An 18,924-nucleotide genomic window follows, 5' to 3' on the forward strand; every position below is an offset into this window, starting at 1 on the left:
AAGATCAAGGCGGCCCGGAAAGATGTGAGTCAATTGACGGAGGCCCAGAGAGGTGTGATGAAAAGGCCGATAACCCAAAAGGTACATCCAGATGACCATACCTGAAGCACTCGAAACTGCCAAACAAAGGCTCCAAGCCTTGTCCAGTCGCCTAAAGCGGTACACGAAAGAGAATGAGGCCAGACGAATAAACAGGCTGTTCGCAACACAACCTGCAAAAGTGTACGCTCAGTGGCAGGGTCCTAACAACAGAGCTGACCCACCAAACTGGAAACTCAAAGGTACTGGAAAGGCGTATGGGAGAATGAGGTTGCACATAACAGCAGTGCACAATGGCTGGTGACCCTAAGAGAGGAGCACAGCAACCTCCTTGAACAGAACCCAGTTACCATAACAGTGGCAGACTTACAGGAAAGAGTCTTAGATATGAAGAACTGGACAGCACCAGGCCCGGACATGGTCCACACCTACTGGCTAATGAAACTCACAGCACTCCTTGAGCGCCTAGCAGCACAAATGATCCAGCTGCTGAGGGATGGGACTCACCCAGGATGGCTAACCAAAGTGCCAACAATCCTGATCATGAAGGATAACTCAAAGGGTGCAGTCCCATTCAACTATCAGCCAATAACCTGTCTCTCCACAACATGGAAGCTCATGTCAGTCATCATTGCGGCTAAGATAAGTGGACACATGGATCAATACATGAATGAAGCACAGAAGGGCATTGGTAGAGATACCAGAGGAGCCAAACATCAGCTCCTGGTTGACAGAACAGTCGCACAAGACTGCAGGTCCTGACGTACCAACCTGTGCACAGCCTGGATTGATTACAAGAAAGCCTATGACTCGATGCCACATACATGGATCACTGAATGCTTGGAGTTGTATAAGGTGAACAGGACCCTAAGAGCCTTCGTTGCGAACTCGATGAGGATGTGGAAAACCACACTTGAAGCCAATGGCAAGCCACTTACCCAAGTGTCCATCAAATGTGGCATATACCAAGGTGATGCACTCTCTCCATTGCTGTTCTGCATAGGACTGAACCCCCTAAGCCAAGTAATCACCAAGACAGGCTATGGGTACCGCCTCAGAAATTGAGCTACAATCAGTCACCTCATCTACATGGATGACATAAAGCTGTATGCTAAGAGCGAAAGGGACATAGATTCCCTGATCCACACAACCAGGATCTACAGCAGCGACATCGGGATGTCATTCGGGCTTGAGAAATGTAGTCGGATGGTGATTAAGAGAGGAAAGGTAGTCCGCACTGAAGGGGTCTCACTCCCTGTAGGAACAATAGCAGACATTGAGGACAGCTACAAGTACAAGTACAAGCCAATGGCAACCTCTAACTGGCAACAAGGAAAGCGGCTACGGCCAAATACCTCCAGCGAGTGAGGCAAGTCCTAAGAAGCCAGCTCAATGGCAAGAATAAGACCCGGGCAATAAACAGCTATGCCCTGCCAGTGATCAGATACCCTGCAGGAATAATAAGGTGGCCAAAGGAAGAGATTCAGACCACGGACGTTAAGACCCGAAAGCTCCTAACCATGCATGGAGGGTTCCATCCCAAATCGAGCACCCTGAGACTGTACGCAAGCCGAAAGGAAGGAGGCCGGGGACTAGTAAGTGCGAGAGCCACTGTCCAGGATGAAACATCCAAGCTCCATGATTACATAAAGGAGAAGGCTCCAACGGATGGGGAACAGAGGATGAGGAGCTGGAAGAGGGACCATCATGGGAGGACAAGCACCTACACGGGAAGTACCACCGGACCACAACCGAAGTGGCTGATCTCAAGAAGTCCTATCAGTGGCTAGAGAGGGCTGGCCTGAGGGATAGCACAGAGGCACTCATCCTGGCTGCTCAGGAGCAGGCCCTGAGCACCAGAGCCATTGAGTCCCAGATATACCACACCAGACAAGACCCAAGGTGTAGGTTGTGCAAAGAGGCACCTGAGACGATCCAACACATAACTGCAGGGTGTAAGATGCTGGCAGGGAAAGCCTACATGGAACGCCATAACCGGGTGGCTAGAGTAGTCTACCGAAACATCTGTGCGGAGTATGGACTGGAAACCCAAAGGTCAAAATGGAAAACACCTCCAAAGGTGGTGGAGAATGACAAAGCGAAGATCCTGTGGGACTTCCAGATCCAGACTGACAAGATGGTAATGGTGAACCAACCAGATATCGTGATCATAGATAAAGGGCAGAGGAAAGCCGTTGTAGTGGATGCAGCGATTCCAAGTGATGGAAACATCAGAAAGGAGGAACGCGAGAAACTCGAGAAATACCAAGGGCTCAGAGAGGAGCTGGAGAGAGCCTGGAAGGTAAAGGTGACAGTCGTGCCTGTGGTGGTCGGAGCACTCGGGGCAGTGACCCCCAAACTAGATGATGGTTGCAACAGATCAACAACATCGGACATCTCAGTCCAGAAATGTGCAGTGCTGAGAACAGCAAGAATGCTGCGCAGAACCCTCTAGCTTCCTGGCCTCTGGTAGAGGACCCGAGCTGATTGAGGGACACCACCCGAGGGGTGAGATGAGGATTTTTTTTTTATACACACACAGTCTGTGCTTAAATACAGTGGTGGCTGGTGGAGTTTTCTACAGGGGGGTGAAAATTTTACTTCAGCTTGAAGGTGTTAGTTTCAAAAGGGCTTTTTTTTCTTTGATACTACGAATGCAGCCAATGGTGCAGTAAAGCTCAGTCTCTACAGTCTCTACACACATAGACAGTTAGGTCCCTCTTGGCCAATCAACGGCCAGGATGATGCTAAGCCAATGGCAGAGCAGCTATGAGTATGTTGCGTTCAGGAAACTCGCAGCTGTGACCGAAATAAACACCATTCACTCTGTAAACCAGTATGGTGGTTGCTGTTGCCGTTTCCGAACGAAGCTGTAGAACAGGGGTGCCCATTAGGTCGATCCTGATCTACAGGTTGATCTAAGACAGGTCCCAAGTAGATCCGAGGAGTGTCTAGCAGAAAAAGAAACAACCATTTGTGTGTCTTTGTACATGTTAGTAATATATTTTTTTGTGTTCATGTACGCTGCACCCTAATCATCCTATCAGTCTCATTAATAAATAAATAAAATTAAGCAGGTAAATCTTGAATTTACGGTGGCGCGTGATTACGTCACCGGAAGTTGTTAGCGCTCTGCAGTCTGCAATTGCAGTTTGTGATCAGAGCCGTTGCGCTCTTTTATCGTCATTATTCTCATTCAGAGTTTGCTTTGTGTACAATTCACCTAGGGCACAGGCAAAGAATAGGAATCTAGGAGGGCCCAGGAAAGCACTTTAAAATGGTACGTGTGAGCTACGATAGTTAACAGGCTGCAAAAGTGCATCGCAAGCCTCAGTTTCAGGCTGTTTCTCAATGTGTGTGTGTGTGTGTGTGTGTGTGTGTGTGCCGGTAGTTAGTTTGTTCGGAGGTTAGTTGATCGAAAAGTAGATCTTCGGTCCAAAAGGTTTGGGTACCCCTGCTGTAGAGCCCTCTTCCTCAACTGGCGGACCCTCTGCAAATTGTATAAAATAATTTATAAATTGATTTTTGCGTTATACATTTTATATTTGTGGACTATAATCTGCGCATTACTGCGATCGCTTGTTAAAATTATCCCTTGTATTCTTTGCGTGCACTAACAGATGTAATGCAGAGGACCGCGGCAGCGCAACTTTGTGTGTATAATGTTTGACTCACTCGAGACCTTGCCTGAGCAGGGCATGTCGGCGATAACGATGCGCTGATTGGCTCCTCTGAACTTAAGGTGTGTCCATACATAAGCGTAAGCATATACGATGCGCTGATTGGCTCCTCTGAACTTAAGGTGTGTCCATACATAAGCGTCAGCACGCATTCAAAATGGATGATTGTGTCAGGAAACAGACGCATGCACGACACCACAGTGTGCTCACAGCTTCAGCGCAGGAGAGCCGCACACAGACAATTAGACAAAACTAATCGCGGGAGGTTTCGATTGTGTGCAGTTCTGCTGCCGTCTACTTTGTAGCTATTTAATAGCAGAACACCGCAACATGGTAAATGAACATCCGAATGGCGTCCTCAAATAATATTTGCATGCCTCAGACATTGCATTCACCTATAGTGGAAGAAAAGCACTGCACATTCCTGTGCTCCCTTGTGTCAGTATTTAAAATGGTTCTTAACTCCTCTTCTGATATATTTTTTAAGTGATTTCAGAAGGGATGTGAAAAGGGGAATTGTACAAATGAAAAGGATATTTTTGTTTTTATGTTTAGTATTTATTTTGATAAAATTAGTATTTTGTTTTGTTTTTGTTAAATTAATGGGGAAATTACAACTACTGTTTAACAAAGTTAAAATAAAAATGTCTTATTTCCCTAAAAGGGCTATTTCTATTATTAAGCAGGCACAACTTAACAAAATAAAAGAGTTCCTGTGCCTCAACACAATACCCCTCATTATTTGCTGTGTACTGGCAAAGTGAATAATGAATATTTTCATGCACCCCATTATTAGTTGGTTGTGAGGAGTGTTGATTTGTATAAGCTTAGCTTGACCATACTAAATGGGCATATTGCCCTGCTCCCCATGACCGCCGTGCATGGGACCGGACCTTGGTCTTATTAAAAAAAAAAAAGTGGACCGACAGCATTTCTAGTTGAGGACCACTGCTGTAGAGGATTAGACTTCATCGTTGTGAATGTCTTCGCGAGGCTGGAGCAGAGAAAATGATTTCGTAAAAACGCAACAGGGGGGTTTTCGTCGTATGGGGGGCAGGAGAATGGGAATGGTGTTAATGCATGAAGATATTTTCACATTAGGGGGGATTTTTACCCATGTAGGTTTCGCTCTGGAGGAGTTTCACTGTACAGGTTTTTTTTTTTTTTAAGTACGCAAACAGTCCGCGAGAAGCTACAAAACAACAGCACGTCACATAGAGCAACATATACTGTACTTTACTACATGTACCGTATTTTCACGACTATAAGGCGCCATTAAAAGTCTTAAATTTTCTTCAAAATGGACAGGACGCCTTATGGTGCGGAGCGTCTTTTGTATGCGCTGAGTTCCAAAATCTGACTGACAGCCAACACGCTGTTTATATAGAGAAAAGGAGGAAGTGACTGTGGCCAGGCATGCGGGAAAGAAGTCGGCCAATCAGGGAAGGGTGGGCGTGTATATATACATATATGGAGAAGGAGAGAGAGAGAGAGAGAGAGAGAGAGAGAGAGAGAGAAGGCAGATGTGAGAGAGGACAGGCATGCTGGGGAGCAGTCCGCCAATGGGTGAAGGGTGGGCGTGTAAGTGGACGCTAAAGGGGGACGCTGCAAGCAGGTACCAACACCCGTATAGAGTGTGGCAATGTGCATTGTTGCAAAACAACTCCGGTTTTGGTTTCTAAGAACCCCCAAAAATAAATTTGACACAGAGACACGCCTACGAAGCTCAGTTCAAACTTCAAGCCATCGGTTATGCTTTTGGCATGTGTGCCCATCTCACAGCAGCAGTGAAAAAACAAGTCAAGCAAATGAACTCTGAGCTTGCTGTTATTCCCGGAGGCTTGACTAAAGAACTCCAACCGCTGGACATCGGCATCAACCGGGCGTTCAAAGTAAAGTTGCGCACGGCATGGGAACAATGGATCAACTTTACAAAGAGTGATAGGCAGCCCTGGGCGAGTTACACCACAATTTGCAAATGGATTGTGGCTGCTTGGACGAACATGTCTGCTTGCACTGTTGTTCGAGTTTTTGGCAAAGCCGGGATCATTTCTGTGGAGCCACATGGCAATGAGAGTGACTCTGACAATGAGAGGGAACGCGGCGTTTTTGATGGATTACGGTACTTGCACAATTGTTCAATTCTTTCTACACACACACGCGCTGCCACCATGTTTCGCTCTGTTCTTTCAAATGTGGGAAAGCTTCACACGAGAGAAATGTTGACTTTGCTGTTGCTGCTCCTTCTTTCCGCTCGGCAATGCGTAGCAACTCACACTAGCATGTGATGCGTTCAATGACAGCTGGGATGTGCAGTCCTCTGCTTCTGATACAGAGGATGAGGACTTTGATGGATTTCTGGGTGATGATTGATCGAAAAACGTGCGAACATTGTACGCTGGCTAAATAAAATACACCCAAACTCAGTTCTGCTTTCGTTGCCTTTTTAAAAACGTGTTTTTAGCTTGTATCTGTATGTCTTGGCATGCTGCTGTATGCTTCAAGCTAACGTGTTTTTAGCGTGCGCGCATGCATGCCGTATGTTTATAAGCTGGCGTATGTTTTACCACTTTAAAACTGCGGCCAATAATACAGTGCGGTTTGTCTATGTGTAAAATACAGAAATGGCACCCATTAATGAGACTGTGCCCAACCGTACGGTGCATCGAATGGTCGTGAAAATACGGTATATGGAGAATTTTTTTATTTTTATTTTTTCTGAATATGTTTGAAAAAATTTGCGATGCATTGAAGCCCTGATAAACGAACGGCGAAATAGCGAGGGATCACTGTATGTGTGTATAGCGGCTGGATAGCTGAGTTGGTCAGTGATAGAGAAATCTACGAGCAAAATGGTATCATGTTTAAAGTTTCGGTTCACTTGGACATGTGTGTTCGGGTAGATCAGATTACTACCAAGGGGCCGGACCGGGGGCCATGGTATGCAAATATTGGGGGCAGTGTTTTTCTTGTATTTTGCAATAAAAGTTTGAACTGGTGGAGAGGGAGCTGAGTGTGTGATAATCGGGGCAACTATCATTGTTCGCTCTCAGAGATCCCTCCCGCTGATATTGAAGACAATTTTCCCTGTGTGCCGCGTCATTTTTTTAACTTTGTCCGAGAAAATCTCTGACAGTCAGGCACTGGTTTGGTGTACGGGAAACTGAGGTTCAATTCCTGCTTAGGGCAATATGAGCACATAACATCATCCAGTGTGGGCCTTTGAGCAAGACCCTTCAAGCTCATGCTGACCTCATACCATGATGAGAGACAATAAAACAAATGACATATCCATTTTCTTCCCTTTGAAATTCTCCATCATTGTCTCCCTTAGACGAGGGGGCAGAGTACTTACATCAGCTATGTGCTTGGCCAGGAAGTGGTATTTCAGACTCGACGTGCTCCGATGGCAGCTCAGTTCACGACTGCAAAACACACATATAACTTTGGTCTTGTCAGTGGAACCATCTGGCAACTTTATAAAAGTAAACTTTCCTTTCATAAGGTCTTTAGTATCCATTTTCGGTGTCTCGCGTTGGCATCCGCTCAAACTGTGGCTGACCAAACAGACATGCACGTGGACCTGTGTGGCGAACTTGTTTTGTTTCCGGTTTATTTTAGAGCAATGTAACATCCAGTGTGGTGTGGTGCCACATTAATCTCTCAATAAAAAATTACATTAATGCCCATAATAACACGTTAAACTGACAGCACTTATATATACAGTATATGTATCACTTTAATTTTTCAGGCACATTTGGTTTAATTAAGTGGGAAAACAAAAAAATGCCGCTGTTATAATGCTCTTATGCTCACACGTGGTTCATCATCGTTAATCCTGAAACTTTTTATACTCTCTTTGGACCAGGTTCTGGAGGAAGAGGAGTATGAAGTGTGGCTGAAGGGACAGTTGCTGGCAGAGAGCAACATAGACAACAGAGAAGAGCTGCTGAAGGTTTCCGCTGAGAAATTGGAGACCAACCTCACGCTTTTGGGTGGGAAATGGTCAACAGTTACTGTGACGAACAAATGATTGTTTGAGTGTTGATCATTGGTGCTGAACAAAGCATGACAGTAAAGATCTGTGTCAGTTTTAAACATGCAACTGTCCTAAAGCTTTCCATCAGCAAATTTGGGTTTAATGTTGACTCAATAATGTTAAACATTTACCACTACATCTTTTTTTAGCAACTATATTTTCAGATTACCCAAAACACAAATAGTATGATCATAAATTGTTGCCCAATAGTGCCCCTGATTGGTAAGTATTGGCATTTGAAATGCTGAAATAATGCGTGAACACCAAAAAACATACATCAACATTGTGTGTTATGTTATGCTGGAGCAAAAGAGCCAAAAATCAAACACCTGACCCTATGGTCACTCAGCGACCCGCTCTACCAACAAGCTCACCGAGCAACACCAGCTGGTCAGCTCCTTGATTGTGCTGCTGGGAGGCTGTGGCTCCTTTCTTTGAGAGGTTTGCCCAGTGGACAAAGATAAGATAAGATAAGATATCCTTTATTCGTCCCACACTGGGGAAATTTACAGCCTCCAGCAGCAAGAATGTATGTAGAAAGAAGAAAGGAGAAAGAGAAAAAAAAACAACAAACATCTTTCAATTAAATACAATATGAACACAAATGAGGGCGGCCCGGTAGACCAGTGGTTAGCACGTCGGCTTCACAGTGCAGAGGTACCGGGTTCGATTCCAGCTCCGGCCTCCCTGTGTGGAGTTTGCATGTTCTCCCCGGGCCTGCGTGGGTTTTCTCCGGGTGCTCCGGTTTCCTCCCACATTCCAAAAACATGCGTGGCAGGCTGATTGGACACTCCAAATTGTCCCTAGGTGTGAGTGTGAGTGCGAATGGTTGTTCGTTTCTGTGTGCCCTGCGATTGGCTGGCAACCAATTCAGGGTGTCCCCCGCCTACTGCTCGGAGACAGCTGGGATAGGCTCCAGCACCCCCCGCGACCCTAGTGAGGATCAAGCGGCTCGGAAGATGATGATGATGATGAACACAAATGGATAAATCGCAGTACTATTTACAATTTTCCTTCACATCATTTAATTATTATTATTATTATGATTGTTATTTTTTATTCATCAGCCTGACAGCAGTCGGTAGGAACGAGCGTCGGTATCTCTCCTTCTTGCAGCGCGGGTGTAACAGCCTCTGGCTGAAGGAGTTTTGGCTCTTCGAATCTTGGCAATTTTGTATTGCCTTTGCGGCTGTTTTGCTCATGCTGGGAACACCAGCAAGAAAACATAATAAAACCTTGCTGCTTTATGTTGTGTGTGTGTGTGTGTGTGTGTGTGTGTGTGTGTGTGTGTGTGTGTGTGTGTGTGTGTGTGTGCGTGCGTGTGTGTGTGTGTGTATGTGTGTGTGTGTGTGCGTGTGTCTGTGTGTGTGCGTGTGTGTGTGTGTGTGTGTGTGTGTGTGTGTGTGTGTGTGTGTGTGTGTGTGTGAAACCTCAGCAATTCGCTTTTGGAAGAATGGTAAAAAAATTTCCAAGAACAAACTCCTCAACCTTGTGGACAGCCTTCACAGGATATTTTGAAGCTGTACCGTAATTTCCGAACTATAAGCCTCTACTTTTGTCACAGGATTTCAACCCTGCGGTTTATTTAATGATACGGCCTTTTTAAAGTTGTTTCGAATGGCCGCCAGGGAGGGCTCGAGGAGAAAAGACAACAGTAAGATGCTATCATGTGTCGTGTCACAATGAGAATGACCGGCCATGAGAGGGCACACTTTACCTGTGTTTTGAGCTGGACTGCATTCTGAAAGCTGCGTGGCTGGGTCTAGGACAGACTTGACCAAACACAAAATAATTTTGTGAAGGCTTTATTCCTGACTGAACATAGAAAATGTACAGCATTAATAAAATAAAAGACTGAGATAAGTTAAATGGGACTAACAAATAGAAAAGTATACAAAAATAGACAACAGTCGTGGCTTGTGAGCATTTTCGGCATGTTGTATCTGCCCGAAACATGTGGACAACAACTAATCTCCCCTGCTTTATGGCTGTTCACATGACCCACTGTGCAACACCGTTCAAACTCCCAAACGATGATATTTTACTCTGAATATCAGCCGATAACAATGCCAATTGCAGATACATCAGGTCTCAATTAGCATAGCTCGGCGTTTGTCTCACTCTGTGGTCGAAGTCTCACAAGATTTCCCACGAGATCCTCCAACACTCTTTTTAAAGTGACAGTGCTCCATTTATGAAATGACGCATCATTCACTACAACAGTTATAGTATTGTTTACCTGGCTACATATGCAAAAAGAAAACCTCCCAAAAGACATTGTCTTGAAAGTTGACATGAAAGCGTGACATAATATTGAACCCTATGGGTTAAGAATGGGATGGCACTTAGGTTCATGTGTGAGTTAAGGCAGCTGAGCAAATACCTTTGGTAATATTGTGAAGCTATCATAAACCAGAAGCAAAATTCTGAAATAAAAATCGCAATGATGGTAATATTCATTCATTCATTCATCTTCCGTGCCGCTTGATCCTTACGAGGGTCGCGGGGGGTGCTGGAGCCTATCCCAGCTGTCTTCGGGCAGCAGGCGGGGGACACCCTGAATCGGTTGCCAGCCAATCGCAGGGCACACAGAAACAAACAACCATTCGCACTCACACTCACAGCTAGGGACAATTTAGAGTGTTCAATCAGCCTGCCACGCATGTTTTTTGGAATGTGTGAGGAAACCGGAGCACCCGGAGAAAACCCACGCAGGCCCGGGGAGAACATGCAAACTCCACACAGGGAGGCCGGAGCTGGAATCGAACCCGGTACCTCTGCACTGTGAAGCCGACGTGCTAACCACTGGACTACCGGGCTTCCATGGTGGTAATAATAATTAGAAATATGTCACCCCCGCCATAATTAGCAATTATAGCTGTCATAATAGCATATAGGGATTTCTATGCAGACAAATGAAACTCAGCTCCAACTCAACATGAATCACAAAGCTTTACATGATTACAAATAGAGACTATTACGTCTCATTTAATGTAAACATACTAAACAAAATATACATTTCCCCAGATGGCAGGGTTTAATGTCGAACCCTGAATTAAAAGAATTTCTCTCAATATCTGTGGATGCGGACTTCACACTGGATCCTGTTAATCAATAGCAAATGTTGAAACTAATGTTTCAACAGTTTGATGATCATAACTAAATGGACATGTGCAATCATACCTTTTCAGGTACCACAGGAATTCTAGACAGACTGCAAGAAGATGTGCCAGAGACGATTGAATCTCTCCAGAGGGCTGGCATCAAAGTTTGGGTGCTCACTGGAGACAAACAGGAGACAGCTGTCAACATCGCCTACGCTTGTAAACTCATCCATCCCAGTGACCAAATTCTGACTGTCAACTGTCAAAGCAAGGTCAGGAGCTGCACAATGGAACTTTGCCTCATTGAAAATTTTGGTTTCACGCAGCCTTTTTAACCGGGGTCCTATTCATTATTTGTCATCAATTATGTGTTTCTTTGTCTTTTAGGATGACTGTGCTGCATTGCTGGAGGATCTTAAATTAGAAGTGCAGTGCAGTCAAGAGCGAATCAGTCAAAAAAAGACTGCAGAGGATCATGGAGGATTGTCGTCAGGCAGCAAGGTCGGCTTCATTTTGGTCATCGATGGCCGTACGCTTAACTGGACACTTGAGGATGCCTCAAACTGCTTTCTGGAGCTCAGCCATTCCTGCAAAGCTGTCATCTGCTGTCGCTCCACTCCACTGCAAAAGAGCCAAGTGGTGCGGTTGATTCGGGACAAGCTCAAAGTCATGACTCTGGCAGTTGGTAAAAACAACCTTTTATCTCACAGAGCACTTGAAACACGATTGTTCCCAAAGGCTCCAATATGAATGGTTCATCTTGGATGACATTCAACACGTTTTGTCCTTGTAGGTGATGGAGCCAATGATGTGAGCATGATCCAGGTGGCAGATGTGGGCATTGGCATATCTGGTCAGGAAGGCATGCAGGTAATTAGGACAAGATAAAACCAAAGTGTACTGTTTGAGAAGGAAAAAAAATCATTATTATTCTTATTATTATTATTATTATTATTGGAATGAAAATGTCCCTCCGATCAATCCGAGCAATCACCTTACCGTGGTGGAGGGGTTTGTGTGTCCCAATGATCCTAGGAGCTAAGTTGTCTGGGGCTTTATGCCCCTGGCAGGGTCACCCATGGCAAACAGGTTCTAGGTGAGGGGCCAGACAAAGCACGGCTCAAAGACCCCTTATGATGAGTGAAATATATGGACCAAGGTTTCCCTTGCCCGGACGCGGGTCACCGGGGCCCCCCTCTGGAGCCAGGCCTGCAGGTGGGGCTCGTTGGCAAGCGCCTGGTGGCCGGGCCTACACCCATGGGGCCCGGCCGGGCACAGCCCGAAGAGGCAACGTGGGTCCCCCTTCCCATGGGGTCACCACCCATGAGAGGGGCCAAAGGGGTCGGGTGCAATGTGAGCTGGGCGGCAGCCAAAGGCGGGGACCCCTGTGATCCTCGGCTGCAGAAACTAGCTCATGGGACATGGAATGTCACCTCTCTGGCAGGGAAAGATCCCAAGCTGGTGTGTGAGGCAGAGAATTTCCGCCTGGACATAGTCGGACTTGCCTCCACACACAGCCTGGGTTCTGGTACCAGTTCTCTCGAGAGGGGTTGGACTCTCTTCCACTCTGGAGTTGCTCACGGTGAGAGTCGCAGAGCAGGTGTGGGCATACTCATTGCCCCCCGACTCAGTGCCTGTACATTGGTATTCACACTGGTAGACGAGAGGGTTGCCTCCTGCCGCCTTCGGGTGGGTGGGCGTTTCCTGACTGTTGTTTGTGCATATGCACCAAACAGCAGCTCAGCATACCACCCTTTTTGGAGTCCTTGGAGGGTGTGCTGGAGAGTACTCCTGCTGTGGGCTCCCTTGTTCTGCTGGGGAACTTCAATGCTCACGTGGGCAATGACAGTGAGACCTGGAGGGGCGTGATTGGGAGGAACGGCCCCCCGATCAGAACTCGAGTAGTGTTTTGTTACGTGGGGGTAGGACTCCGCCAAGGCTGCCCTTTGTTGCCGATTCTGTTCATAACCTTTCTGGACAGAATTTCTCGGCCCAGCTGAAGCGTTGAGGGGGTCCGTTTTGGAGGCCTCAGTATTGAATCCCTGCTTTTTGCAGATGATGTGTTGCTGTTGGCTCCTTCAAACAGGGCTCTCCAACTCTCACTGGAGCGTTTCGCAGCCGAGTGTGAAGCGGTTGGGATGAAGATCAGCACATCCAAATCTGAAACCATGGTCCTCAGTCGGAAAAGGGTGGAGTGACCCCCTCCGGGTCGGGGGGGAGATCTTGCCCCAAGTGGAGGAGTTTAAGTATCTTGGGGTCTTGTTCACAAGTGAGGCCAGGAGGGAGCGAGAGGTCGCCAGGCGAATCGGTGCAGCGTCTGCTGTGATGCGGACGTTGTATCAGTCTGTCGTGGTGAAGAAGGAGCTGAGCCAAAGGGCGATCTACGTTCCAACCCTCATCTATGGTCACGAGCTATGGGTCGTGACCGAAAGAACGAGATCCCGGATACAAGCGGCCGAAATGAGTTTTCTCCGCAGGGTTTCCAGGCTCTCCCTTAGAGATAAGGTGAGAAGCTCGGTCACCGGGGAGGGGCTCAGAGTCGAGCCGCTTCTCCTCCACATCGAGAGGAGCCAGATGAGGTGGCTTGGGCATCTGATTTGATGCCTCCTGAGCGCCTCCCCGGTGAGGTGTTCCGGGCATGTCCCACCGGGAGGAGACCCCCAGGAAGACCCAGGACACGCTGGAGAGACTATGTCACCCAGCTGGCCTGGGAACGTATCGGGATCCCCCGGGGAGAGCTGGAAGAAGTAGCTAGGGAGAGGGAAGTCTGGGCTTCCCTGCTAAAGCTGTTGCCCCCGCGACCCGGCCCCGGATAAGCGGTAGATGATGGATGGATGGATGGATGGATGGATGGATGGATGGATGGAATGAAAATGGCAATGCACTTGTGCCCTAACCTCTGTGTGCAACATGTAAGCAAATCTATAGATTTTGAATGAGGTCATCAATCATTTATCTTATTCCATTACAGAAAGTATCGTAAATCCCCATGTTTTCGTGTCTGTGCCCCAGGCTGTGATGTCCAGTGACTTTGCCATTTCCAGGTTTAAGCATCTCTGTCGGCTGTTGCTGGTCCATGGCCACTGGTGTTTCTCTCGTCTTGCAAATATGATGTTATATTTTATCTACAAGAATGTGGTAAGTTTGGTTGTTCATTAGAAACAAACAGTCACGCCAGTCGGTGGAACGTTGTTCGTTGAGTTTTACATTTAGTTGTTGAAAGCTAACCAGCTGGATAAATGTGAATGGGTAGTCCCATTTCCTTTTTTTGGAAACAAAATTTGTGTTCAGTACATGTTGTGAACTGTAGTCTCCGAATTGTCGGCTTCTAATGTTGGCCATATTTTGCTGAAGTATATCCAGATTCCATCTAGCACGAATGACAACTGAGTACCGTATTTTCCACACTATTGGGCGCACCAAAAATTCTTCAATTTTCTTAAAAGCTCACCTAGCACCTTAAAATCTGGTGCGTCTTTTGTATGGTCATTACGGTAAGACGTCGACTCCAAGATGGCTCCTTGACATGCTTCCAATGTAATAACTTGTTGTCGCTGCTTTATTTAATCAGTATGTGTTGCCGCTCCAAAAAAAGGAGAGCTGTGATGTTTATTTTTTAAAACAGTCTTTGTCAGGTACGTCTCTGTCTATCCTCGTGCTTTCTTCCGTTCGACTCGAGAGGCGTTCAAGACCACCACCGAAAAACTTTTACTAACGATTACTTCAATGAAACTACAAAAATTGAAAATAATACATCAAAACTGAAAAGAAAGCGAGGATTTCACAAAATAAATTCAATAGCCCCCCGCCCCTACAGAATTTATGTTGTGATAACATCATTTGTGAATACACAACAAAGGAATAAATAAATATGATTGACATCTTGTTGTGTTATTTTGACTTCAAGATGGCGCCGCGAGAGTGGCTGCCTTTCCAGCAGCTCCTATTTATTTTGTACTTGTACTTCTTCCTCCCATAACTTTGCTGCTGTGAAGTGGGAATTTCTCCATTGTAAGACTATTCAAGGTTTTCTTATTTTATCTTATCTGATTGGACTCTTGGAGCTACGATAAAAGGAATGACAATGGGTTTTTCGGAGGCGGCCATGAACGCCTCTTGAGTTGACCGGAAAAAAAGATGGGAACAAAGACACACCTTAGTTTGTTGAAAAAATGAGAGCTGTGGTTGTGGTTTTATTGTTTTTTTAAACGGAGACTTTATTAATGGTTTTCACAGTCTCAGCAAGTCCAGGTACTGTACACTGTATGTCTTTGTCCGTCTCTGTGCTTTCTTCCATTCCACTGAAGAGGCGTTCAAGGCCGCCTGTGAAAAACGTAAATTAATTCTTGCTTCAATTAAACCACAAAGAAAATCAAGCAAGGAAATCACTAAATAAATTCTGTGGGGGCGATATAGAATTTATTTGGTGATTTCCTCACTTGATTTTCTGTTTTGATGCATTATTTTAAATGTTCATAGTTTCATTTAAATACAGTAATAGTTAATTTACATTTTTCAGAGGCGGTCATGAACGCTTCTCAAATTGAAGGGACGCTCCTCGAGTTGAACGGAAGGAGCATAGCACCATCTAGTGGACGCATTGTAGATTAGGCCTTTTAGTCCGAGGCGTCTCATATGAAAAAAATAAAAAAAAATAAAAGTACAAAGTAAGGCTACTTTCATTGAAGGTGCGCCTCAAAATCCAGTGCGTCTTTTCATGCCACAAATACGGTAAGAAGAAACATTCCCTAAAACTGAAATCAAATAATTTTGCCATGTCTTTCAGATGTTTGTAAACCTGTTGTTTTGGTATCAGTTCTTCTGTGGTTTCTCTGGGAGCGTTATGACCAACTCCTGGGTTCTGATCCTCTTCAACCTGTTCTTCACCTCCATTCCTCCTCTCATCTACGGCATCCTGGACAAAGACATACCTGCTGAGCAACTGATGCGAGTGTCTGAGCTTTACCAAGCTGTGCACGCCTCTCAGGTGCCCAGACAAATGCACACATCTAAGATCTAGTTTCACTGATCACTATTTGCAGAACATCGACAAATTAAGAGGCATAGTTAGACCGTAGTTTGCCCACCTCTGCTGTAAACGAATGCACGTCAAAAAAGCGGCTGGATAGCTCAGTTGGTAAGGCATCGGTTTGCCATACGGGAGACGGTGGTTTGAATCCCGCTTGGGACAAAAATGAGCACATAACACCATCCAGTGTGGGTCCTTGGGCAAGATCCTTCACGCTAATGCCTACCTCATACAATGATGAGAGACAATAAAACGAATGACATGCCGGCCAAACAAGGTCTGCGTCAGGTGCTGGGGAACCAGAGAACGTTGATGAAAAATGGGCTACTGGAACAAAGCGGAGATGGGCGAGAATATATATATATATAAAATTAATCCTCGTCTCACCCCTTCGGTTGGTGTCCGTCCCTCATTCAGCTCGGGTCCTCTACCAGAGGCCAAGAAGCTTGAGGGTTCTGCGCAGTATCCTTGCTGTTCCCAGCAATGCACATTTCTGGACTGAGATGTCCGATGTTGTTCCCGGTGTCCGATGTTGTTCCCGGGATCTGTTGCAACCACTCATCTATGTTTGGGGGTCACTGCCCCGAGTGCTCCGACTGTCACCTTTACCTTCCAGGCTCTCTCCAACTCCTCTCTGAGCCCTTGATATTTCTCGAGTTTCTCGTGTTCCTTCTTTCTGATGTTTCCATCACTTGGGACCGCTACATCCACTACAACGGCTTTCCTCTGCCCTTTATCTATGATCACGATATCTGGTTGGTTCGCCATTACCATCTTGTCAGTCTGGATCTGGAAGTCCCACAGGATCTTCGCTCTGTTATTCTCCACCACCTTCGGAGGTGTTTCCCATTTTGACCTTGGGGTTTCCAGTCAGTACTCAGCACAGATGTTTCGGTAGACTATGCCAGCCACCTGGTTATGGCGTTCCATGTAGGCTTTCCCTGCCAGCATCTTACACCCTGCGCTGCTGTTGTAGCGACCTAGCGAAAATTAAATGTCTCCAGTGTTGTCATCGAACCAAGTGTAGTCATCCGAAATGAGGTAAAAACCGTAGAGAGACTTCCGCGCAAGAAGAACCAACATAATCAACATAGCCTGACTGTGTTAGGGGGAGTGAAACCCCCCTCTTTCAGAATGGTTTGCCCCAGCAGCACGGGGGAAGTGCTTGCGCTTGTTTGTACGGCCGGCAGTTTTGAATACAACGGCACAAAACGAACACTGGTGTCCGGGGTCTCGTTATTCTCCAACAAACATACAGGAACAGACTGCTGTGTTCAAAGCAAACTTGAGAAAAACGAAGTATGCAACCATGGTTTAAATCCACTATAGGCTGAGTACTAGTTTACCTTAGAGGTGCACTTTATAATGTTATATTGCTCTGTTTTGATTTCATTAAAAAAAGCTGTTAAAGCAGCTGTTGTGACAAAATATTTTTTTTCACTGTTGTTGATTTCATTAAAAAAAGCTGTTAAAGCAGCTGTTGTGACAAAATATTTTTTTTCACTGTTGTTGATGGACAGTAATATTGTGTGAGAGATTATGTGTGAATATTGAAATTCATTCCAAGTGAAAAATGTTCATTTAAAAAATTTTATTTCAGTAAATATTTGCATTTGGCACATAGAAAACTGTTTAATGATTCCAAGTTGATGAGAGCATTAAAATGGAGAAAAATAGGACAAAAAATGTCAAAGGAAATTCAGAAACGATAAAAAATGTGTGAGTAATCACGATTAATTTTTAGTTCATTTGAGTTAATTATGACAGTTGTATTTTTAATTACATTAAATATTTTAATCGTTTGACAGCTCTAATGAAGTCAAGTCAACAGTATTTATAGAGCACTTTCAAACAGCCATCGCTGCATACAAAGTGCTGTACATGGAGTGATTTAACATACAGTAAGACGAATCGGCAATAAAGGCGATAGAAAGCACCAAGCAGTAAAATCAAGAACAAATCTAAGTTATGCTGAGTCAAACGCCAAAGAATACAAGTGAGTTTTGAGGAGGGCTTTAAAGATGGGCAGCGAGGAGGCTTGCCGAATGTTCAGTGGGAGGTCATTCCAGAGAGAGGGACCAGCAACAGAAAAGGCTTGATCCCCTCTGAGCCTCAGTTTAGTTCTTGGTACTTCTAACACAGACTGGTCCACAGACCTGAGGCGCCGGGCAGGTGTGTAGGGGCGGATGAGCTCAGAGAGGTAAGGTGGCGCGAGATTATTCAGAGATTTGAAAACAAAGAGGAGGATCTTGAAAATTACTCTAAAATGAATGGGGAGCCAGTGAAGGGACACCAGAGTAGGAGTTATATGCTCCCTCTTACGGCACCAGTCAAGAGGCGAGCAGCGGCATTCTGGACCAGCTGAAGGCGCTTAATGGAGGACTGGCTGACTCCAAAGTACAGGGCATTGCAGTAATCGAGCCGGGATGTGACAAAGGCATGAATTACTGTCTCAAAGTGTTCATGTGAGAGGAGAGGTTTTATTTTGGCCAGCTGTCTAAGGTGAAAGAAGCTGGATTTAACAACGGCACCAATTTGCCGATCGAGTTTGAAATCACTGTCCAGTTTAAAGCCCAAGTTTGAGACCGTTGATTTCAGATAAGGAGACAGGGGGCCCAAGTCTACAGGATGGAATGTACAAGGGCCACAGGGACCAAACAATATCACCTCTGTCTTCTTCTTCGTTGAATTTCAAGAAATTTTGTGCCATCCAGGTTTTGATTTCTTCCAGACAGGATAGGAGTGGTCTTAATGAGAAGGCGTCTTTCTTGCTCAGTGGGACATACATCTGGCAGTCATCTGCATAGCAGTGGAAGGGAATACCATGTTTCCTTAAGATGGAACCCAATGGGAGCAGATACAGCGAGAACAGCAGAGGCCCCAGAATTGAGCCCTTTGGAACACCACATGACAGGGGAGCAGTGCGTGACTCAGAGCAGCCAAGGCTGACACAAAAGGTCCTGTCAGCTAGATAGGACCTAAACCACTCAAGAGCACCGCCACCAATGCTCACCAAGTGCTGCAAACGAGTCA

The 18,924-nt window shown here is 45.7% G+C and overlaps 1 protein-coding gene across 1 annotated transcript in view; it reads left to right on the top strand.

The window, feature by feature from the left end:
* The window catches only part of atp10d (ATPase phospholipid transporting 10D), a 95,492-nt gene that overhangs the window by 48,706 nt on the left and 27,862 nt on the right, over positions 1 to 18,924 (top strand). Inside the window, exons 14-19 of the mRNA XM_052085666.1 lie at positions 7,588 to 7,714; positions 10,950 to 11,134; positions 11,250 to 11,547; positions 11,656 to 11,732; positions 13,875 to 14,000; positions 15,649 to 15,849. Coding sequence (XP_051941626.1) covers positions 7,588 to 7,714; positions 10,950 to 11,134; positions 11,250 to 11,547; positions 11,656 to 11,732; positions 13,875 to 14,000; positions 15,649 to 15,849 — 1,014 coding nt within the window. The remainder of the gene's footprint in view (positions 1 to 7,587; positions 7,715 to 10,949; positions 11,135 to 11,249; positions 11,548 to 11,655; positions 11,733 to 13,874; positions 14,001 to 15,648; positions 15,850 to 18,924) is intronic.

Source organism: Hippocampus zosterae, chromosome 14, assembly GCF_025434085.1.
Source record: "Hippocampus zosterae strain Florida chromosome 14, ASM2543408v3, whole genome shotgun sequence".
Classification (NCBI taxonomy): Eukaryota; Metazoa; Chordata; class Actinopteri; order Syngnathiformes; family Syngnathidae; genus Hippocampus; species Hippocampus zosterae.